Genomic DNA, 25,075 nt, shown 5'->3' with positions numbered 1-25,075 from the left:
ACTCGGGAATGCAATCTTCACTATGGACATCCGACAGAAAAATATTCGGGCTCAAATGACCAATATTCCATCTTCATTCTCGAGCGAGCGTGCGAAAACATAAAAAAATAAATAATATCAATTTTTTTATGTGGTGGCAAACACAAAGGAATAAAAAATTACTTTAACCATGTTTTATTTCAATTTCAAAAAACACCCATGCCGCGCACCGCCCCGTACTATTCAAGTTGGTACTTATGTGTTTTTATGTAAGTTTTCATAACAAAGAAATAAGTATTACTCTAACCTAAAAAAAAATACGTAGTTGCTGCGCAATATATGTTGGAATTAACATTTTTTATACGTGTTGAAAGAAAATTAACTTAGCGCGACTAGAAAACTGGAAGTGAAGCATATTTCCCGAGCGAGGCGAGCCAAGAAGCGCATACGTCGGCATCGGTCGGTGACTTTACTAGTAGATATAAACTTAGTATAAAGAAAAGTAATTCGCACGCGCCGCACCATTTCGTCTAGTGATTTCGCGTCGCGCGGACTGCGGACGGTCGAGTATCGAGCACCGACTAGTCGAGCCTCGAGCTATGAGCACGGAGCACGAGTGAAGTGGTAAACACAGAAAACACGGTCTTATTGTCCCACCAACGCGCGGGAATCACATTTGCTACAAAATACATCAAATATCGCCGCGATGTATTCACTCTGAAGTCTAAATATAGTTCTCAACAGCCAATTAAAAGACAAAAGTGATCAACACTGTTTTAGAAGCATTTGTTGTATTTTGTCGGTGTTATCAATTTCAAAATATTGTCGGCGGTCGCCTAACTGGAAGAAGTGAATCGAGTAATGAACTGAAATAGAAACATTTTTCTGCTTAGTAAAAAAATAAAGTGGATTGAAATTTTATGTTAGTGTTGCGAAAATAATAAATAACGGACATTGAGTATTTATTCTTTTGAAGTGATTTAGTGTTGCAAGTTTTATAACCACAGGTAAACATTTTTTTGTTTTAACTTTAATAATAAAATTCATCGATTCAATATCATAGTTATTATTTACATATTTAGATTTTCTTAAGACGTTGAATAATTATTTAAGTTACGTATTTTTAACTGTTTCGCACTGCTTAGGACAGGAAAGCTGCAAGCTGAAGCAACGTGACACGTGAAGAGGAAGAAGAAAAAAAAACTTGCATGTTAACCAATTTCAGATGTCATTTTGATAATACGAAACTACAAACTACGGTTATGTACAAAAAAGAAATGTAGAAAAGAGTACCTAATGTAATTTAATTAATTCCTTATCTTTCCTCCCCTACTTTCCATAAATTTAAGGGGGTAATGACACTGAAATCACCCCCTAATTTGTGTACATGTTACCATAGAGAATACATTGCTGATAAAAAATCAAACTAAAATGAAAAATACATTAATTTATATTTTTCGGATTCTCACTACATTATATACTTACACTTTTTATATATTTAATTATCAACACAATAAATACAATTATTGAATACAGACACACAGCTTCTAAAAGGTATTGACACAGCTTCTATACGTGCATGAAAAGATGTATGAATGTAGAGGAAGCGAGATCTGTATGCAGAGATAAAGTGATGTGGCGTTCTATCCTCTCTGCCTACCCTTATGGCTTGTTTGTTTGTTTGTTTGTTTTAGTTTTGTAAAATAAGAAATTAAAATATTCGAATTGATACTTTGCACTTTATGAAATATAATTGTTTTGTTTTCCACCACACGAACTTTATGTTGTAAGCTATCCAAGCGAATGAAGAATACAGTAATGTGTGTATACAACCAGAACCCTGGACGAGAGTTTTTGACTCGATGGGTGCTCTCAGGTAATAATCCCGAATACGAAAATCGAGGGGAGATAGTTGTGTAGTGGTCGGCGTGTTCGCCTACCATTCTCGAGCTTCCGGTTCGACTCCTGGCAGATTGAACGTGAAGCATTGATTTTCAAAGTTTTTTGAACTCCAATATTTCATTGTTTCTAGACCGGCACCTGAAGCGTAAAACTGATCAAACTTTCGTGGAACAGATGATCCAACTACGCTGCATTTGGTTTATATTTGTAGTGCCCTAAGCACTACTGGGTGTGGAAAAGGGGAAATGATGATACGAACGTGTACTAATTGACATTAATAATAAAATTGTTTTGTGTCGTAAAAAACCTACCAATACCTAAAATTTTTACTCACCTACGAAAATACAACCACTTTTTTGCATTACTTGGATTTTTTATATTAACAACATTTAATATTTTTTGTGTCTTTTTTTCTATGCTGCATCATAAATACATTGATGTTTTTTCACTAATGATGTTTTTTTTTCCATTTATTTAATCATACATTTTGTTTGATCGTGAAACTAGTAAGACACAAAAACAAGTTGAAAAAAACAAACCTGAAGGTTTCCTAACATTTATGAATATTTTTCCATCACATATTTAAATGATTAATTATTGTTTTGTCAGAATGAATTTATACCACCGTCATTTATTTATTTATTTATTTATTTATTTATTTATTTACGGACAAAGTCCATTATAAACATTACAATTAAAAGAAATTTTTACAAAGGAATAAAAAAATATAAGGAACAGAAATAAGCAGCAAAGACAGATGATAGATTTTTTAGATTAAGTAAAAAGCATAGGCTAACTATACAGATTCTTTAGCTGATTTGTAAAGAAAGACATCCTTACACCATAATAATCAAGATCTTGATGATCGTTCACCCGCCTGATCATTCTGGGCAAAGGCGACTGTGCACCATAATTGGTCCTGTAGTGACCGAGGAAAAGCATTTCATTATTTCTTAGTCTACGGGTGGGAACGTTAAAAAGAATCTTTTGCAAAATTTCAGGGGCATCAATGAGACAGTTCATAATTTTATACATGCAGATTATATCTGCAATGCATCTGCGTTTTTCAAGACTTGATATGCTTAAAAACCTCTCCATATCAGAATATGAATAGTCTCCTCTTTCCAATCCCATCTTCCATGCAATTTTTCTTATAAAACGATGTTGAACTGATTCAAGGCGCTTGATATGAACAGCATAATGAGGGGACCAGATTACAGATGCATATTCAAGAATAGGGCGAACTAAAGAGCAATAAAGTGTTTTAAGTGTAAGCATACTTTGGAAATCAGACGTAGTTCTATTAATAAAGCCTAAAATTTTTAAGGATCTGTTTACTATATTATCAAAGTGTTCCAGAAAAGTTAGTTTATTATCTAGGATCACTCCAAGATCTCTTATAGAGGTGACAATCGAAAGAACTTGGCCATTAAGTTTATAATCAAAAATAAAAGGATGTTTACATTTATGGTATGAAATAATTTTGCATTTATCGATGTTAAGTTCCATGTTATTAGTTTTGCACCAAGTATGAAATGCATTTATGTCTTCTTGGAGTCTGACACAGTCATCAATATTTTTAATTAGCTTAAGTATCTTGTTATCGTCAGCAAAAAGCCAGAATTTTGTAAAAGAAAAAACATTAGCAGCATCATTAACAAACAGATTAAATAGAAGAGGGGCCAAGTGGGCACCCTGTGGTACACAAACTATATGATAACGATACTAAAAAAATATTTTCTAATATTTATCTGTTTATTTAAGTTATAAGACACTAGCGAACCCGACAGACGTTGTCCTGCCCGAAAGTTGGCTTTCCGCTATTACCCAGGAAAAAGACTTTTCATTGATAAGAAGGTACCTAGGTACTAGTTTATGTTTGAATTCCAAAACGTAAAATAATTAATTTTCAAATATAGCATTCTTTTTGCAAATGTTAAACTCGGCTCTTCTCACCAACAGGGGAGCACTTAATTCATGAATGCGATTTTAAAAAATGTATTTATTTAAAAAAGAAATAAATGGAAAGAAATTGTGAGAAATGTAAGAAAAGAATATGATTAGGATCCATAAAAAGCAAATGTTGTTTGTAAACATTCAAAAACAAACTTTTTTAAACACAAAAAAACACCTTTCATTTTTTTTTGGAAATTATGCATTCTCGTCGAATGCACCCCTAGTAGGTTGACAAAAAACGATTTGTGCTTTTAACTTTTTTTTCACAGATTCGATTGAAAATTTTAATATCTACGAACACGCGCAGCGCAAAGATCTACATTTCGCTGAAAACCGCACGTAAATCGGTTAAGCCGTTTAGGAGAAGTTCGGCGACATCACACGTACAGAGGAAATATATATATAAAGATAAACGTATGCTTACCACCGCATATAATAAAATACCTATTTGCAACAGAGAGACAAACATTTATGAGATGTGGAAGTCTAGGCAGCAAAGCGGATTATGACCTGTCATTGCCTTGTTTGTAAGGCCACTTTGCGCACTGCGTAACATTCACCATTACGTCTATTTTGAAAGGTGAATGTTACCTGCCTATTCTGTATTTTTCTCATTTGTGTAATGTGGCCACATAAACCAGCCAATGACAGATCGTAAGCCCTGTGAATGCATATATGCCCTTATAAAAATGTTTCCCTGTTTTTAATCTTACTCAGAAATTTTGCCTTGTCTCGGCGTTTGGGCATACTCAAATTATACGAGTACCCATGTTTTGTGATTATTTATGTTTTGTTTATTTACGATCTTCAAAAGAGGAGACAAAAAAAATATTATGAAATAGACGCCAATAATTTGATCAACAACGTTTTGAGTATATCCAAATGTCTGTAGACAGGTTTGATTTTTCTTCCCTGGGGAGTTATTAGGATCTAAATTACTCGCAAAAGTGAGGGAAAACATTATTTAGAAGGGAACATAGAAGTCTAGGCATTTACAGGGCTTATGACCTGTCAATTTATGGTTTAAAAGAGCACGTTACACACTATGTAATATTCACCATTCTGCCTATGTTTACCAATGATCAAAATATTCATGTTATATTGAACATAAATAAACATTTATAAATTAATTAAAAGCCAGAGTCGGATTGAAGTACCGCGGTAGTGTTAATATGTGTTAAGCTCAGGAAGCATCCGCAGTATATGGCTCAGTCAACCGTATCGCCTCCGCTTGCTGACAGGTTGTCACTGGAGTTTGCTGCGTCCGTTATCTTACAACTTCTTATTTCCTTACTTCAAACCACCACACACCCAAGATTCTTCAGAGACATATATTCTAGAAACTCATCATTTTGGTGTTTTGGGTCCTAGTGAGGTACCACGATTAGCATCCGTAGAGGAGAGGAGGTGTTATACTGGCGTTATACTGGCGTTACATAGGTGGCATTTGATTTTCACTGAATAAATGTCCTATCTTCAGACAGCCTTCATTCCGTTGAATGTGGCGCCTGCTATTCCTAGCCGCACTTCCAGTTCTTTTCGAAGGTTGTCATAAAGTACATCGTCATTTTTATTTTCCGCACCCAGTGGTACGCCATCTGAAAAACAAATGCTACGTGCTTCAATCATATTGTATCTACGTGGATGTAAGGTTATCGGTCCTACGCTTCAGGTGCCAGTCTAGGAACAATGATATAATGCTGAAAAAAACAACTTTACGGGGATATGCGGTGGTTGGGAATTATGATAAATGGGTATTTGAACTTTTTTTTTCATTCTCTCGCTAATGCCTCCCCGATGCCGTTAGAAAGAGATATTTTGCTTAACAATATTTTGAGTTTGTCCAAATTTTTGTAGACAAGAACTGGATTCAACTCCCTGGGGAGGTGTTTAAATTAACATATTACAACAGAGATGAAGAACATTTAAGAAAAGGTAATATAGAAGTCTAGGCATCTACAGGGCTTATGACCTGTCAATGGCTTCTATATTACCTTCTCTTAAATTTTCTTCATCTCTGTTGTAATATGTTAATATAAACAGCTCCCCGGGGAGTTGAATCCAGTTCTTGTCTACAAAAATTTGGACAAACTCAAAATATTGTTGATAAATTACCTGGTCCATGAAGAAGTATAGAAATTGAAAAAAATAATATTTTCAGGCGTTGCCTAGTATGTAGGTGAAATAATTCAATTGGATGAATCTCACCCGCATAAATAAAGGTTTCAGCTCTTTAACTTCACAAACATCAACAGATGAAAGAATTGAAGGAATAAAGATGTTCAAATATAGGCAGAATGGTGAATGTTACACAGTGTGTAAAGTGGCCACTTAAACCAGCCATTGACAGGTCATAAGCCTTGTAGATGCCTAGACTTCTATTTTACCTTCTCTTAAATGTTCTTCATCTCTCTTGTAATACGTTAATATTTTGCTTAGCTAAAATAGACAAAATCGACGTTTCGTAGTCCCGTTTACTCACCTGAAAACTTTACATATTAAGTTGTTTTTTTTAAAATGAGTATCAAAATAAAATTTTCCGTAACAGTACCTTTTGCGTCTTTCAAAAATAGTTAAAATATTTGTATAAAGCACGTCCGAAGACGGCAGATAAAACTGGACGCCTTTAAGGAGGTTTTTATGGTCCTAATTCTCGTAATAAAAAAATATCAACAAAACACAACAATGGATATCTACAGTGTGTAAAATAATCACTGCTTTATTGCCACAATCCTGGGAGGGACAATAAGGAGAGGTCTCAGCAAAATGTCATGTCATACCCAAAACCCGTACGATTTTTACTCAGAGGCATCTCTCATTTATCGCACCGAGAGTGTTCAATATTTTGGAAGAGCGTTTTAAGCTCTCAAGGACAAAAACTATTTTTAATAAAGTAGTTAAGGACTGGATTTTCCTTAGTGGGAGGGATTTGAGTAGAAAACTCCTTGATGATTTTCCGAATGTTTGAGTTTACTGTTTACCATATCGATGTGCCATATACGTATATATATATGTATTTTTTTATGTTTCTGATCCTATATTTGTAGTGATATACTCATGGGTCTGTACCAACTAATTGCTGGTCCCATCTCAACACAGGACTTTTAGTCCCATGGAGTTGGGACTTATGTCTCAAATAATGTACAATAAACTTATGTATTTAAATAAATAAAATACGTTTGTAAGAAGAAAAGTGCGACCGTGTTTCCTCTTAAAACCAATATTACACGATCACCTTGTCAAGAATCAAACCTAGGTCCTAAAGTATGGTAGGCGAATTCTCCACCTACTAAACTACACGACGTATCTCCATTCGATATCCTTTTTCAGGATTTTTACGCGAGAGTCAAACACACACGTCCAAGGTTCTCGTTCTGTTTCACCCACAGAACTAAATTGTTTATCCGCCTGGATACAGAAAATAATCAACAGCCATCCATATTCCGTTCTCCAAAACGTTGTCATATCTTCAAATATATTTTTAATGGACTATTGAGATACCGGAACGTGATCCACAAATCTCAAAATAAAACTTACGCAACAGTCCTTATAATTTACTAACTAATATATTAATTTATATAAAATGTTATTGCATTGAAATAAATTATCATTACTGAAAAATGCGATTATAAACATCTATAGTTATCGAGCGTTATTTAACTTTAAACGTATTCACATTAAAAATTCTTCTTTTTGGAAATAATTCGTTTCGTAAATTCATTCGTATACGATATGCAATAGTATGAGAGGGAACGAGGGCATAATGCGATTTTACTGCGTTGAAGTGAGATGGATATATGACGAACGAACGGACTTACGAAACGAATTTGTGACAGACATTAATTTTTATAATGAGCATTAGTTTTTCGTATCCTTTTTTGCTGTAGATTTAATAAACAACGATCCGACCTTTAAATTTAATCAAATTACTTTTTTTATTTAACGTTAATGCTTTTTTATCACGTGAACTCCACGACATTAAACACTGAATTAATTAATGGTAATTTTTCGAAAACTGTTGAAATTATTCAAGGTTAGCAGTCAATTGAGAGTTAATCGTTCATTTAAAAGTAATTAGAGTTCTGTAATTGGAGTAAAGGATATATAATTCCTGACCGATTCGTTTCATTTTTTTACAAAAAAAAAAGCTGATTAAATTTCATAGTTCTTCACGGTCGTTCAGATGCACAAGAGTTTGTCTGGGTTATTGTGCTTGTGTCATTTGCACTCTTTTCCGACGTTTCGAATCGTATAACAGCGTCCACGTTGATGTTATTTGTGAAGAATTTTTACTTATGTGTCAGAAGACTAAAATAAGTTATAAGTAAATAAAAATATAGATTAATTTTGCTTATTAAACATGGATCCCATAATGTTTATTCATTGTATGTAGTTGTTTTTTTTTGTCGTTTCATTTCTAGTTTTATGTTACTGTCTATAATGGTTTCGTTTTAATATTTGTTCAAAATGGACTTAGTCCGTAAATTAATTTTTAAAAAAAAGATCAATAACAATATTTAAAATTAAAACATAAATATAAATGAAAAAAAATAGTAATAATGATAAAAAAAGATAGATAGGTACAAACGTAAACATAAACAACTATTATGAAAATGTTAGAAAATTAATTGCAAATAAAAATTATAATTTAATCGAACTGTACCTTTTTAAAAAGGTTAAAAAATCTACGCTATACTAAAGGAAGAGAAGGTGGTAAAAGTGGTATGGAAAAAAGAAGATGAACAGAAAAACTCAAATATTTGGATAGTGATATTTTAATGAAGAAGTTCAGCGCTACGGGAAATTGGATATAAAAAATGATTTCTTACGTAGGGTAAAAATTAGAGCATTAAATTGTATCCCAAAGTTTCTTAAAAATAATGAAAAAAATAGTAAAAAATATTTTCATTTAAAATAAACTACTTTGAACGACGTCACTAGCTCATATGAATCGACCAATGAAAAGAGAGTTGGAAGATGGAAGATTTCCGGTTTACGGTAAGTCAATGGATCTCACTGCAGAACTGACTGAGAATAGTCTGATGATATTTTTTAAATTTATTTTTAATACCACTGAATTTCATCATTGTGATTTGAATATAAATAAATAAGTTTATGTATGTAATAACAAAGAAGAACTTTGGATGAGTGCTTTCGACTCGATGGCTACTCTTAGGTAAAAACTATGCAAAAGGGAATCGAGTGGAAATTAGTCGACCTCACGGTAGCCTGCCATTAAATAAATAATTTTAAAAATATATCTATATACATTATAATACAGTAAAAATCAATCCACTCTGTAGTATTTTATCGTGTAGTGTGGATTAGAATAATATTTTAATTTATTTTATACTCTACTAAACGAGTTGCAGGTAGGTATTTATCAATTGGTTAAGTTTTATCTATATATATATATATGTTAAATAAAATCAGTTTACAAAAATACAGGTAGTAAAACTATAAATGTGGATAAAATTTCTTAACAATGTTTTGAGTATTTTTTTGTTTTTTTAAAATTTTATTTTCTTTTATTTAGGAAACATACAGTACAGTTACATAGTTTTATATTTTACACAGTTAGACTTAACTCTAATGGACCAGTGAAGTTTCCATATTTTAGATTAATTATATGTAAGGTTATTAATTAAAGTACAAAAAAGAGAAGGAAAATAAACATAAATAGAAGTTGCTTAAAAATTAAAATTAAAGTAAAAAAAATAAGGAAATATGTAAAAGTAATTAAAAGTTAAGAATTAAAATAAAGAATGAAAAACATGCGTAGATATAAAAATAAAATAAAATAATAACATTTTTTTTAAAAGGTAAAACATAAATATACACATACATGTTTTAAGGGATTCAAAGAAACGATGAGAAGAATCTTTTATGTCCAAATGCTTGCAGGCTGGCTGGATTGGCCACTTCACACACTGTGTAAAATTCACATTCAAACCAGCCAATGACAGGTCATAAGCCCTATGAATGCCTAGACTTCCATATTCCATTCTCAAAAATGTTTCTTTCTCTGTTGCAACAAATTTAAATATGAATAAATTCCTAAGGAGGAAATCCAGCAATTCGCAAGCATTTGGACATACTCAAAACATTGTTGAATTAACTATCTAGTAAAAGGAGAAGCGTACAAATTGGAAAATTGTTTTCAGGCGTTGCCTAGTAGGTGAATTGGTTCAGCCGGATGAATCTCACCCACACGATAAAGATTTCAGCTCTTTTACTTTACAAAACTTAACAGATGGAAGAGTTGAGGAAATGTGGATGTTCAAACATAGGCAGAATGGTGAACGTTACGCAGTGTGTGAAGTGGCCACTTAAACCTGTTATAATGACAGGTCGTAATCCCTATAAATGCCTAGACTTACATATTCCCTTCTCAAAAATGTTTTCCCTCTCTGTTGCAACAAATTTAAACCAAAATTTCTCGTTTATAGAAATACAAACGTCTCTTCTACTTAGATTATGCAATGTTCGGAAAATGTAAGCGTGTAAGAATTAACGACGACCAACAAAGTTATCACTCTTAAGATTATTACATAACCAAAATAATTACCGACTGAGAAAATTCCAAGTAATAAAACCTGCACGTTTTCTTGAACCTAATTACCAGAACTCACTATAAACTCAGGTGTATATACTCTAAGTATAAATTACTGTGAAGTCATCGGTATTACAATAAACTGAAATCTAACGTTCGTTTGCTAGAGATATATTTATATTCAATTTATGACAAAATGAATCGTTTTACTTTACATATTAGATTACATATTTGATTGGTATAAAATAATAAATATTACGACAATATTTAAAGAAGATAAAATAACATAACAAGTCACTCGTCACATGGTCTGTAAGAATAGTTTTTTTTAATGTGTTTTTTAAGTTTGTTGATGTTTTGTACATTTTTTAAGTCTTAGTGAAATAGAAAGTGAATAGTAAAACTTTATCGCTGTATACACAAAACAGTTTCTTTTTATGTTAGTCCTAGGTCCTAGGACTCCTAGGTTGTTCACAACTCGAATTATTTGACGCTCTTGTATAGTATGTCTTGAGTTTTAGTTCAAATTTGGTTTAATATTCGTCTTTATTTTACTTTTTTTTTTTTTAAATATCATCTTTACCTTTTGTGTGTAAATTAATTCATATTAATTATAATTTTTTGTTGTATAAATCAGTAGTTTTAGTACATTTATTCAAATTAAATGTTACTTTAAGTGCCTTATTCGTTGTTCTTTAATTTATTATAGCATTTGTTTACTACACTACGACCATATTATTACAGATATAGAAGTTTGTTAAAAAGATAAATTAACATTACTTCATATGAATTTAATGTTTTGATAAATTAAATAAGCAAAATACGTTTGGTATAATTAACTGAAAACTTGCTCTTAACGGTGAATTCTTTTGAAATAACTTTCTTATAATACAAACCAAATAGATAAACTACATAACTTGTTCTAAAAGATATGATCAATGCTTGATATCTTCCGAGCTTTTTGGATACCAATTTATATCTAATTAGAGATGAATAATTTCATAACGAGATAAAAATTTTCTACATCCTTTCACTCCTACCTGTTAAAACAATAACAATACCTCTCAATAAAATAAAGACAAATAACATTTTAGAATTTTCGGCAAATACGTGGTATACACGAATGTATAATATTTTTCTGTAAACTACTCTTAATTAAATTTAGATTCCCACTTAATTATCCAACTCTTATAGTCGACTCGGTTCGCCAAAGAATTGTACATAGTCTAGGTACAAAAAACCAATTAGATAACATTAATATTAATGTTAAACATAAAATATTAGTCTTAGGTCTAAAGTAATCTGACTAACCAAAAAAATGTTTATCGTGATGAGTTAAATTTATTTGTTTTAAATAAATTAATTAATTGAAATTATGGTTTGACAAAACGGAAAAGGCAAAAATCATCCCATTTTTTATTAACAAAACAAATTTAGATTCAGTAGTAAAAATAATTATTCACCAAAGCAATTGCAACAAAACTAACTGCGATCTAACATATTCAGTACTTGATATAACAGATAAAATTTAATATCTTGGTGTATACATAGACCAAAACTTAAAATGAAAAGACCATATTAGTGAAATAGTTAAACGAATTAGAAAATGTATTTACATATTTATTAAATTAAGGGATATTTTAAAAATCAACAATTTAAAAATACTCGTAGCTTATTACTCAATTGTACAATCTTTGTTACAATATGGTATTGTAAGATGGGGTGGTGCATATGCTAATATATTAAACCCTCTTAAAATAGTACAAAGATTAATTATTACAGTAATTTTAAAGAAATCCTCAACATTCAATGCGGAAAGTCTATATAACATATTTAAGGTTCACTCAATAGACATTATTTATAAAATATATTCCATTATCCAAATTTATGAAGAAGAAAATATAAAAGAATTTGAGATGAATAAGTCACTTAGATACCAAAATAATATTGAAATTCCTAAATTCCACACAAGTCATGGTCAAAACAGCTTTGTCTTCGAAGATGTAAAAAATTAAAATAATCTCCCCAATGAACTAAAAACAATTAAAAATATATATTAATAAATAAATTTAAAGTAAATCTAAAGAATTTTTTTGAACACGTGTTAAAACTGCATTAAATTTCAATTAGTATGAATGTATTATTATTTTATGTTTTTTTCAAAAATATATTCTATGTTTTTATTTTTTTTCTCATATACTCGTATATTCAAAACTATATAAACTCTTATAAATAAACATCTACAACAGTGTAAGTCTTTCTACAAGCACAAGAGTTAGTCTCTTTTTTGGAGAGTTACAGTGATAACCTTTACTAGATGTATAAAAGTAGATCTGTATAGAATTTTTTTAAAGCATGTACCTTTTAGAAAATTGATTAATAAACAATTTAAAAAAAACTTCTATTACAATATCTTATCATAAATATGTTAAGCTAACAAATAAAAGAAAATTCATCACTTTTCTGATAGCTCATTGGATTGGTTGACACGGTATATCTCTAGTACAGCTTCTTGTTGGGTTTGTAATAATCCTAATTAATCGTCACTGTCACTAAGCTAACAAACACGGCCACGATGGGTGATAAAGCGATCGCAAAATATAACATTCTTCGCCACATATCTACACTGCATAAGAAACATATTGATAAGCGATTATTTATCAGTTCAAAGGCTGCACGAAGTAGTAATTATTCGGAGTCCGGTACCACCACATCATATCGAAAATGAAACCAGTCGATGCATCATCACGGTCAGGCCAAGTGCTTTAAATCTAATCCTAGTACTTTCAGTTACAATACAATCGTACTCGAGTGCAAAACAATTAAAGTCGCATCTATTTTTCAAATGATTGTAAACTTCACGAGTAAATTTACACTACGTTCAATAAATTACTCATAAGAATCGACTATTCATAATTAATTGAGAATCGAAGGTCTGGCTACTTTGTATTTGTGACTTATTTATGAAAATGTGCATCGAATACGTTAATGAATCTTTGATTTCTTTGTTTCAGACCCAAATGACTTCAATGCGGTAAATTCAGGATGACATTGTGAATATTAATTTATTGTGATTAAATACGTTTTTTGTGTCGCGTGTGCGTGTGACTGTGGCTGCAGAACTCAACAAAATGGAAATAGCGCTTCAAGAAGTTCGCAATGATATTTTGCTGACCGGTTCCAACTCACAAAAGAATCTTACCAGCCTGAACAACATGAAGAATTCTTCGGAGCTGAAGATCGCGGAAGAGGAGACCAAGCCCCAGAGAGTAGATGAAAGTTCTCCCACAGATCTGGACGCTGATGAAGCAGTGTCCACGTTCCAAAGACTCCAGCACAAAGATCAAGTCGATATTCAGTTCGACAATATCTCCTACACCGTAAATCTGGGATTCAGGAAAGGTGAGTCCCACTTTTTTAACAGTGAATTTCATGGCGGGAATTTATTTATTATTTATTGCTTTTAGCGCTCTTCACAACCAACGCATGCACACTTTGTTGTTTTAGAGCGCTTCGCCAAGATTATTTTTGTACACAAAGTTATGTTGTCTTTATTTAAATAGTATCGCTGTATTATGACCTCACGATTTTTCGTATTTTTTTATCAGCTTATTTTTATTTAATAATAATTACGTTTAATTACGGGCTAATTACACGTTCAATCGATACATTTTACTAACTTATATACATTTAAATCCTGGAAGGCAAAATAACGAAATTATTATGTGATAAAACATTGCTTATTTATTTTTGGGTACTAGATTTTGTAAAATTATTAGATATTCAGGTATATTATTGGACAAAATTAGTATACTACTGTGTACTGTGACTTGATTGTATTTGGGACTTAATCTCAGAGTTTTAGACTATTTTTATTGATATTAATATAACTGTTGCAAGCTTGCACCTACATGATAATGATAATGCCACATCTCTATATAGTCACATTGCAATAAAATAAAATCGTTTATCTTTACATGAGACCATATTGATCGCTATATTATTCCGAGTGTACATTTAAAGTCCAAATTACTCGGTATCGAAAATACATATAAATTTCTAATACGTATATGAACTTTACTTTTTATATATTTTAGTCCTCTTGCCAAAGATTTTGGTACGAAAATAGCACGGAAAGCTTCTAAATATTTGTATTGCGGCAAGGATGTCGCTTTACTTACTATATTTAAATATTACAGATGGTGAATAGTGTTTTTTCGCTAGATCAATCCCTATAGCATAATTTCTTTATTTTTATTTATTTAGACCTAATTATATGTACTAATTTAAGCAATGAGTTAAATGTTGGAATGTTTTTTAAATTATATATGTTTGGACCCCTGAATTTTGTAGCCTTACGTATCATGTACAAGGCTAAGGTTCTCGGAAAAAAATAGTTTTTGTTTATCTTGGAAATGGGACGTTTGATCACTGTTTATTACCTTTATGAGTCCAATCACCATTGTTGCAAAGTCTAAGAACAATGGTGCGTGATAACTACTTCTAACGACAATGTAAAATGTCACAAAGTAGATGCTTACATAAATAATGAACGACTAACTGAAATTGAACATGTTAAATATTTAGGACTAACAATAGACAGACAATTGACATGGACAATTCATATCAACAATTTAATTAGCAAAGTGGCAACCTTATCGAGTCTATTTTTTAAAATCAAAAACTTTGTTCCAATAAAGGAAAAAATTTTAATGTATGAAGCATATGTTAAAACTAAAATATGTTATATGCAACTACTATGGGGAACAGGATATCAAAATGACATAAACAGACTACAAAGACAGCAAAATAAAATATTAAAGTTAGTATATGACCTTCCCTATCTAACAGCAACTAAAGAACTTTTTGAACAAACTAAACAATTAAACGTAACTGAACTCTTTAAACTAGAATCTTTAAAATTTATTCATAAATTAGCCACTGATGTAATTGTAGACGAAGAATTAAAACTTGAAAAAAATTGTAGTAAACATGAACACAATACGAGAATTTCAGAAAAATATCATATACAATCTTTTAAAACGAGAAAAGGACAATCGAGACTTATAAACCATGGACTGAAATTATACAATAAACTACCAGACAAAACTAAACAAAAGACTCAGGCAACCTTTACAAAAGATGTTAAAAATATTATTATTAACAGTAGAATTTGAATTTTAAAAGTGAAAACATTTTGTTAAATGTATGTAACCCGTAAGGGTTTATCAATAAAAATTTAAATAAAAAAAAAAAAAAAAAAAAAAAAAAAAAAATATCTGTTAAGAATGTTCCATCTTTCCTGCATTCTGCTTCAAGATTATGGCGTTGTAAACTGAAAAATGAGCGCTGAAATAACAGATGTTCGATACGCTGTGAAAAAATTAGGGTATTAAAAGCAAACTTAGAAATCTCCACCAAAAATGGAAAATTAGTTATTGATGCCAAAATAAACTATGCGTAAAAACCTACCTACCTAAATAATCGCGTAATTCAAAACCGTCTCTAAATCTTGCAAAAACAGATTTCAATTATACTATTTGACACCGCAAACTTAGCATTCTCCATCGAGTTGGTGAAGCATAATTAGAAATCTCACAATTATTTTTCAAAGTTTTTCGCAAATATCTCAGTAATTCCTTCAATGGAGATTTCTGAGTTTGCTTTTAATAGCCTCAAATACCATCGCATGGACAATAGTCATCATTCCTTGATTGAAACCTATATAAGTAACTTCTCATAGCTCCGTGTCCGGTAAATATTTGGGTCGTTTTGAAAGTACTTTGGTGATAACGACGGAAGGTTGCTGCATCAGCCAGCGTTGGAAAAAACATTTTAGTGATTTTACCTGTAGAAGAAGCGCGGTAATGATCCTCCCAACGCTGATGCGTATTTTGTTTTATACAGCGTTTGGCAAAGCTAAGAGGGAATTCTGAGAAGAAAAGTGCCGTTATTTTACAAGTTATGGCTCTTGCTCGTTCATCTGTTCTCTCATTTCCTACGATACCAGCATGTCCTCTTATCCAGCAATACACATATTACAAAAATGTAACTGTAATACAAATTGTAAAACGAACTCCGTCTCAAACTAAACACGATCGTTCTGCTCCATTAGAGAGGTGGTAACGTTATGTATAAAATGTGTAAATATCACAATGTACCTTTGTGTTTTTTTTCAATTACCGTTAACCCTTTTTTATATAACAAAAACTTTGATTGAGTTACCTACCTAACACATCTCGGGGTGAAGTGGTTATCGAGTTCGATCCAGCAGATTCGTCATAATATTTACGAAAATGTGGCTTTAATTTCTGGACTAATTTCAACTGCAGTGTAAAGAATAATCATCTTGCTATCATAAATAAATTATTAGAATACGCTGCAGTATACCAATGCGGTGTTCCCTATGCACTATACGCCACCTGGTGTTATATATAGGCTGGTGACGATGAGGAGAGAATTGTTTGTTAATAATAGATATTATCAATGTTATTAACGTCAAAGAATATTTAGTTACAGGTAAAGCGCAGATATTATTACAAATTATTTGGCAAAATGTTTTTTTTTCCAATAAATCAACGGTAGAATATAATTTAATAAAATGCATTATAAACTCAATTTCAGACCGAAATAAAAACAAGCATTTTTGTTGAAACAGTACATACTAACATTATTTATTTTATTTTATTTACATATACTGATAAAATAAAGGTGTTATTAAGATTATTTTAGCTTTCATATTGATCTAAAAAACGTATTATTTATAAAGTATTATTGTAGCATTATTTTTCTTTTCATTATTACCTAGCTATACTACCCACTTTATGTTTATGTTAAATTATTCTTAATTTGCTTTGTTATATTTATATTTAGAGCATACGATTTTCTCACTTTAATTGTTATCTTTTATTTGTCATCTTGGATATTTTATGTTTCTTTTTTACTTTTTTGTAGTTTTAAAAAAATATATTTTACTTTTACTAATTTGTTTAGTTTTAATTATTCAGTTGAATTATATGATTATATTTCGTATTATGTATTACATAATGAATTGTTCACTGCTGTGATTATTTCTGTAAAACTTTTTATTGTAAAAGGTTCCTTGACCGTTAATATAAAAAATAAATAAATAAATATACGGTAAAGTTGCCTTTTACAAAACATATAATTTGAAGTCAGGGCGATCCGAAACAGAATTTTCATTTGGTTCATTTAGATGTAAATATTTTGTATTATATATTGGGCGTTATGGATATGGATGAAGTGTAATATTTTTCAATCACAATATTAAGGTACAATTAATTAATACTGAACATTTTTTTTTTTAAATAATTTTTATACAAGGAAACATATTCACCATTAACGACACTGCGTGGAATGTAAACTGTGCAGAAAGAGGTTCCGGTAATTATTTATTTTTTTATTTTACAGATAAAAGTAATGCTTGCAAACCAAATGTAATATGCGAAGACATGATTTTTTTATTCTTGACTTGATTATGCTGGCATGCAAGACATTATTTATATCATAAGATGGAACACATCGGCGATTTCTAATTAAAAAGTTTCGGGAAAGAAGTCAGTAGTTAGAAGCGATACATAGGGCCCCTCGAACGAAGTCTTCGCGCCGCGTGTATCTAACAGTTATTAATAAATTGATATTGTAACAAACTTCATTTCGCACAAGTTCAGTGACACTAAATACAACATCTGCTCTATATGTAGTTAGTAGTTACATCTGATGTAAGTATAAGCGCATATATCTGCATTAAAATATTTATAATGTATCAACAAACGCGCTATTTATTAATTTAATCATAAACCAACCGGTCGCTTTTGTATGAATAGGTCAAATCGAATCAAATTATTCACTACTTCGCTGTTTTAAAATACAAACGTTAACAAAAAATCAAAGTACGTCAAACAACGGGGTTATTTCAGCAAAATAAATAAGGGCATTGAAATGTTCTGCGAAAACAGGAAATGTTTGTAATCGATTTATGTTGATTTTGCATTGGAAATTTTCCCTTTAAATGCACATCTTGATATTTTGTACTGCATTGTATTCAATGATTATTTTTATTCTCAACAACGCGCCACGATTGTAAATTCAATGTAATTACACGTTATTTTCGTGTTGTAAGCGACGTTCGTGATGTTGATAAATTCTTTACTTTGTTCCGTGAGTTTTATAATGACCTCTGCAGAATTAAAAATGTCGTCTTTAAAAAATAATGAAGTACATAGTACATTAACGTTAATATTCTTATTTAAACTTTTCAGACCTGAATGAATTCCTGTGGATATAAAACATATTTTTACTTTAGTATGTACTATGGTAATTATTTGAATTTTTAAAATGTTTTTTACGCTATTTTATCTTTCATGCTTAAGAAATTATTTAACGTATTTTTTTTTACAAATAATAGATCGCAAACTGACATTCAACCGACAAAATGGAATGCTTGGCTACATTCGTTTGGAATAAAGAAGATATGCATATTTGCTCATGTATTTTTTCCGATTGACCCACGGTATTACGATCAACTTAGGTGTAATGGAGATTTTTTTTTTTTATGTTCCTAATGACTACCTTAGACGTACGTTTTATATTCCTGTTTGCAGAACCAGCCCGCCACTGGTAATGCCAGTAGGAAGAGCAATATCTTTACTCAACTGTATCTCTTCAAATATCGACATATTTCATGAAAGAACGTTCAGAGGGGATGGCTTCCTTTTGAGGGATCCGATCACCACTAATTCTAAATATACATTTTTAAAATTCTAAACATGCATAAATTACATCTAATTGTTGAAGGATCAGTAGGAATTAGAGAAGGAAAAGAGTCAAAAGATTGTAAAGCATCTGATTGGTTGATTAAAATGTCGAAATTTTATTCGATTATTTATTAAAAGTACATATTTTTTTATTTATTTATAAATCATTTAACACAAAGTATTTTACAAGTATAAAACGTTGAATTACATTACCAGGAGTCACGACAATTCAATTCGGGACATAAATAATATTAACATTTAGAAAATAACACATATTGAGAACAACAAAGAAACAAAGCAAGTTTAGCACCTTTATAACTAAATTTCGCACAACAATATATACGCCGAAAACCTTTTTTTACATAAGCAGAATAAATATATATAAAAAAACGCTTTTAAGAATAAAAAAAGTAGTGAATTTACTAAGGGAGATAAGGTCATTAACATTACAAGCCATGCAGATGATGCTGCCATAGTGATGATGAGAACATATCTATCTCAGTTAGTAAACATCTGGATGCCTAAGAAATGTCGTATAGTACAATGAACACCTGATTATTGGAAACATAATTCGGATATGCAAAACGTATGTCAGACCGAATCATGGTGTATACAACAGAGGCGAGGATAACTAAATAGAAAAACTAAATATAAAAACAAATAACTGCTCAGAATGTCAGAGATGAAAGTATTAAAGGCAATCGCAGGGAAACCCAAAAGAGGCTGAATCTAGAGTCAAGAAGTTAGACGAATTTGCGATACCCATTGCATAGTAAATAGATTATTGAGAGATTACATAAATAATTCAATTAATGGACCATTTTTATTTATAAAGGCTTAAGGAATATGAAATTACTCATGTTATGTAAAATTTTGCCCATGTGGTTTGAAGTTATTATAAATAAGTAATGTCTCATCTCTATTGCAATCAATTTCTTTTAATGTTCCCAGCCATGTCACCAGAAGTCAAAATTTGTTATTTAAAAAATCTGCTAAGAGCAACTTTTTTTTATGCCCCAATGTCCAGAATGTGTAGATTAGTCAATTTGTGGCAAAGCTTGGAATTATTTGGGGTAGATCTTCCCGCTTTTCGTAGATCTTAAGAGATCTTGAGAAACTTCAGCTCTAAGTGAAATCGGATACAAAAACGTTTTCTTACGCCGGGTAAAAATTAGGGTATTTTATTATACAGTATAGTTTCATGAAAATGTACGAAAAAAATATTTAAAATATTGAAATAAAAATGAACTACTTTGAACGACGTCACTAGTTCATATTAATCAACCAATGATAAAAGAGTTGTGGAAGATTTCCGGTTTACTTACCGTCAACGGACCAATCGACAGAGCTGACCGAGAAGAAGCGGAAGAGAACTTGAGACGTAACACACGTAGTAATTTCAGAAATGCAAAATTTTTTAAATCATAGCGCTGATACGATATATATATATATTTTTTTGCTTTGTCAAAAAACCACCGAGCTTCGTAATTAACACAGTGTGGGATAAAGATGGATTCGCATGGCTTATATACAATTCTTGTATGTTGATCATGTTCTTGAATATATTATATTATTTTATTGCCCTTGTTTGTCTGTGCTACATAGTTTTCGGCCACTATGTTTAGTTTCTTGTGCATATGTTTCTTCATATAATTGTTGTTATTGACTTAGACCGTATATATAATAAATAAATAATTATTTTTATGTGTATGGAAAACATTTCAAGTGCTCTTTAATGCTTCGATATTTACTTGTTTTTTTTTTCAAATCGTACATCACTCACAGAACTGTATTCATAATAATTGCTTCTGTAATTTTTATTATTCAATTACTATAATCAATAAACATCAAATTCATGCACGCGTTTGAAGTACGTTCGTATTCGGACCTTATAAATAACATCTTCAAAATATTAATTAAACATATTTTCTTATTTAACTTTGGACCTTGCTCAATCAAAAGTAAAATAATACGAAATGAAAACATCTGTTGACGTATTATCATCAAATTTAAAGGAAGTTCATGTACGAAGTATTCCGATAACACCAATCAAAGTCATTTCGCAACATACACAATAACGATAAACTTCCAATTCAAACAAATGGGTCACTGAAGTCATCAAATTTATGACATGTAAGGAGGCACTTGTTTTAACAAATAAAAAATGCACTAATTTTAATGTTCAGTAGTTAACAATGAATATTTGTTTTATTGCAGTTTTTATATTGTCTGTATCTGGGCGATTCAATAATACGTGGTGTAGTGATCAAGACGCTTGACTCGAGCACGAAAGGTTCCGGGTTCGATTCTCGGTGAGAACACAAAAAATAAAATGTGATTTTTATCAAGCCTGGTTGTTCTGTGATGTAATTCACCACTGTAATTGGGCCTCCTGACCTGTTGTGGTGCAAAAAAAAAAAGAAATTAAATTAAATGAATACAGTTTTGTTTTACTGTACATACAGTTGTACAGCTTATATGGATCTCTTTTGATACATGGAAGGTAAAGTGAATAGTCTAACGCCTCAGGTACCAGTTTAGGATGTTTAAAATACTGCAGTGTAGAACTACCTTAAATAAACTAATTTTAATGTCCAACCTGTCAGAAATCAAACCCAGGACCCCAAGCATGGTAGGCGAACGCGCCAATCACTCCACTTCGAGGTGGACTTTTCTCTTTCGATTTCTTTTTTCAGGATATTTATGTGAGAGTCCTCATCGAGTCGAATACATGCGTCTAGGATTCTGCTACTATTTCACACAAATAACTAAATACATACAGCTTGCCCGCCACAGACCGCTCGATCTATAACAAGGCAGCGGATAGTAGCAAGAAGCTCCATTTAGTATCCATGCAGAGGGAGAAAAGAACTTAGAAACTTTCATTTGAACAGCTGTCGTGTCGATAATTTTGATAATTCCTTGAGTCTTATGCCCGTATTCAGACACAAAACTATGTGGGAAAAGTACGTACATTCTTATCTCATATGCCGAGAATAACTCGAAGGTGAAGACAATAGAATGTACTTTCCTCACCTTAAGTTTTGTCTCTGAATACGGGCATTATTGTTTCACCAAGCTTCTAACGATGTCTCCGAGTGTACGAAATCTAAAATGTATACTGTACATTCACGGAGACTGGACCGCTGTGCACGTGCAAACCACGAGCCCACTGCGTGATATCGCATGATTGGCCCATTCCATACCGCGGAAAATATCTACACTGCATAATAAAAAACAATACGGTGGATTGATATTTATTGTTTTAAAATGATTTATTTATTTAATGACTGAAAAACGCAATAACCAGTACACTATAAGACCGACTAATCTCCAGTCGATTTCCTTTTGCAGGATTTTTACCTGAGAGTGTAATCGCTAAAATTAAATAATGATTTTGATAAAATTATCACTAAAATCTCTTTTGTTCAGTTTTACAAAATTATTTTAATCGGGTTGTGGTCCCGTGGCTAGTGTTGCGGACTCACGGATCAGAGGTCCGAGGTTCAAAAACCCAGTCTACCCCAACTTGATTTCCATTTTCTAATAATGAGTTATTTATAAATCGTTGAAAACGGTAACCAAAATTGAAATATTTAGGTAAATTATAAGAACGCAATTTTTTTTTTTGATAATGTATTAACCGATGCGTTTTTATTGATATTTTTATTAACACTTTGAGCGCCGGCAAAATACACAGAATTTACCCTGTGCCCGGCTCATTTTTGAGAAATTTCATGCTTTGTGAAGGGTTTCTTAAAAGTGTCATAATTATAAAAATACTGAGTTAAATAAATTGAAACTTCTCACATTTATTTGAAACAATTTAATGAGTCACTTTTGAATTATAGTTTTGTCAACATTGGCCTTTATGGAGAGCCACATTGCAATGTTCGCACATATACAGGGTCTCACTCCTTTTGTTGTGCTTTGTATCCCCGAGCCGTGTAAACACGTGATTGTAATAACCATGCGTTGTGTCCCGGTCCCGTGTTTTCACGTGGTTTATCAGCAGCAAAAAAGTACTAATAAAAGTCACTAGATGTCAATAAAATGCACTTTTTTAGACAGCTGGTAAACCACGTGAAAACACGGGACCGGGACACAACGCGTGGTTATATAATCACGTGTTTAGACGGCTCCGGGATACAAAATGTTAAAATCATTAAAAATGGAGTTTTTAAAAAAAAAAAAACCAAAAATATAAGTATCATCAAATTTAAATAGGTACTAACAAATCTAATAAATGACAATCCACTATGATTTTACCGTGCCGTTTAGATTAAGATGATATGCGTGAAATAGGCTATTCTCTGTCGGATATCACGCTGCTGGTTTGTTTATTTAGAAATTCTTGTAATAATAACAGACTTTTCAGGAATATTTAATCTCGACTCGTAAAACACGTACAAAAGCACTCACAAAATCACGTGTCTTTACGCGCTATTTTTATATGTCCGGCCCTCCGAGCACGGAAAAAGAGAGCGCGTTAACGCGCTTATGGTACTTAACCGGTTAATAAAGAACTAATTCAATAGTACATGTTCTTAGAATATATAAATATGTCTCTGGCAACCGTCCGTCTGCGAAAGAACTCCACTTTCCAAGAAAGAGCTGCTTGTTTGAGCTACCATTAAATTGAGTGCTGAATAACCATCGGGTTCCACAGACGGATAGTAACCAGAGAGAGGGCATAAGATAGCGAATAACACTAACCTACTTTTTTCTTACATTTTGAATTATCTGACTGAAAGAAACACTACGACTCGAAAAAAACTCTGTTTTATCGATCATCTAACATTACAATAGTGAAAGTGTTTATCTAAATAGACAATTATTCATTTTGCAATGCACGGCTAAATCTAATATGGAAGTTTGTTGCCATTGCCAGTTTCCACTTCCACGAGAGGCTGCGTTGGCCGATAACGTAATACCTAACCGGTCTAAACAATCTCTTCACATTTACCACATATTTATTATGGTCTACTTAGCGAGATTAGGTTTCAATCGAACACCATTTTCTGCCTTGAAATGTCAACAATCCCAACAAGTAGAAATAACTTTATTTTTCAAAAATATTCTGTCGATAACTACACAATTAAGGTTGTTCTACACTGCAACTTTTTGTTATTGCTGAACTGTGGCCTTATGCTGTAACTAATTTGTTTCGTAAATTCATTCGTATTTTATGAGAGAGAACGAGAGCGAAATATGGTTTTTATTGCGTTAGAATTAGATAAATGTGACGAACGAACGAACTTACGAAACGAAATTGTGGCAGAATAATCCTGCTGGCATCTAAAGTGTAAGACTTATCTTCCAAGTAATAAAAATACTCCAGGTACGCTGCAGATGCAATTCAAGTACTAGTGCAGTGTCCTATGCACCACTGAATGCGGATAGGTTAACCATACAGGTTTATTACCAAGAACATAAATTTTCTTCTTTTTTTGTTACGAGGAAACACAGTATGACTTTTCTTCATACAAACGTATTCTCGTATTTTCTCCCTGGATAATGGCATAAGACCGGTGATTTTTTTACACCCTATAGATATTTACCATTTCGGTGTCTTGTCGTTTTACTATTTTGATATTATTTTTCTTATGGGAGCTAGGACCATCCAAAAACCCGAAAAAGCGCCCAGTTTTATCTCCCGTCTTCGGACTACGGTTTTGCAAAAATTATAAATAATTTTGAACAAACGGAAAAGGTACTGGTACAAAAAATTTCATTCCGACACTTTTTCTTACAAAAAACTAAAAAGGTTCAGTTTTAAGGCGCGGATATCGGGACAGCAAAACGTCGATTTTGTAAGGCAAAATCAGTCCGACGTGCAGTTGTCTTTTTCGCGCAGTACCGGGAAGACATTTATGGGAGTGACAGAAAAACCAATGTTGAAATACCA

General features: G+C 31.8%; 1 protein-coding gene across 2 annotated transcripts in view; it reads left to right on the top strand.

Moving 5' to 3' along the window:
• Positions 1-487: 487 nt before the first annotated feature.
• The window catches only part of LOC148274026 (ATP-binding cassette subfamily G member 4), a 64,008-nt gene continuing 39,420 nt past the window's right edge, over positions 488-25,075 (top strand). The window contains exons 1-2 of one of the 2 annotated variants that reach the window (XM_088237728.1): positions 488-986; positions 13,405-13,792. In XM_088237728.1, coding sequence (XP_088093854.1) covers positions 13,522-13,792 — 271 coding nt within the window. In that variant the 5' untranslated portion in view covers positions 488-986; positions 13,405-13,521. Of the gene's footprint in view, positions 987-13,216; positions 13,324-13,404; positions 13,793-25,075 lie in introns of those variants that run through there. The other variant, XM_088237729.1, reaches the window with a different exon arrangement.

The sequence above is a fragment of the Micrasema longulum genome, unplaced genomic scaffold (assembly GCF_059751315.1).
Source record: "Micrasema longulum isolate JH-2025_06_02 unplaced genomic scaffold, ASM5975131v1 h1tg001776l, whole genome shotgun sequence".
Lineage (NCBI taxonomy): Eukaryota > Metazoa > Arthropoda > Insecta > Trichoptera > Brachycentridae > Micrasema > Micrasema longulum.
This window is presented reverse-complemented; position numbering and strand designations above follow the sequence as displayed.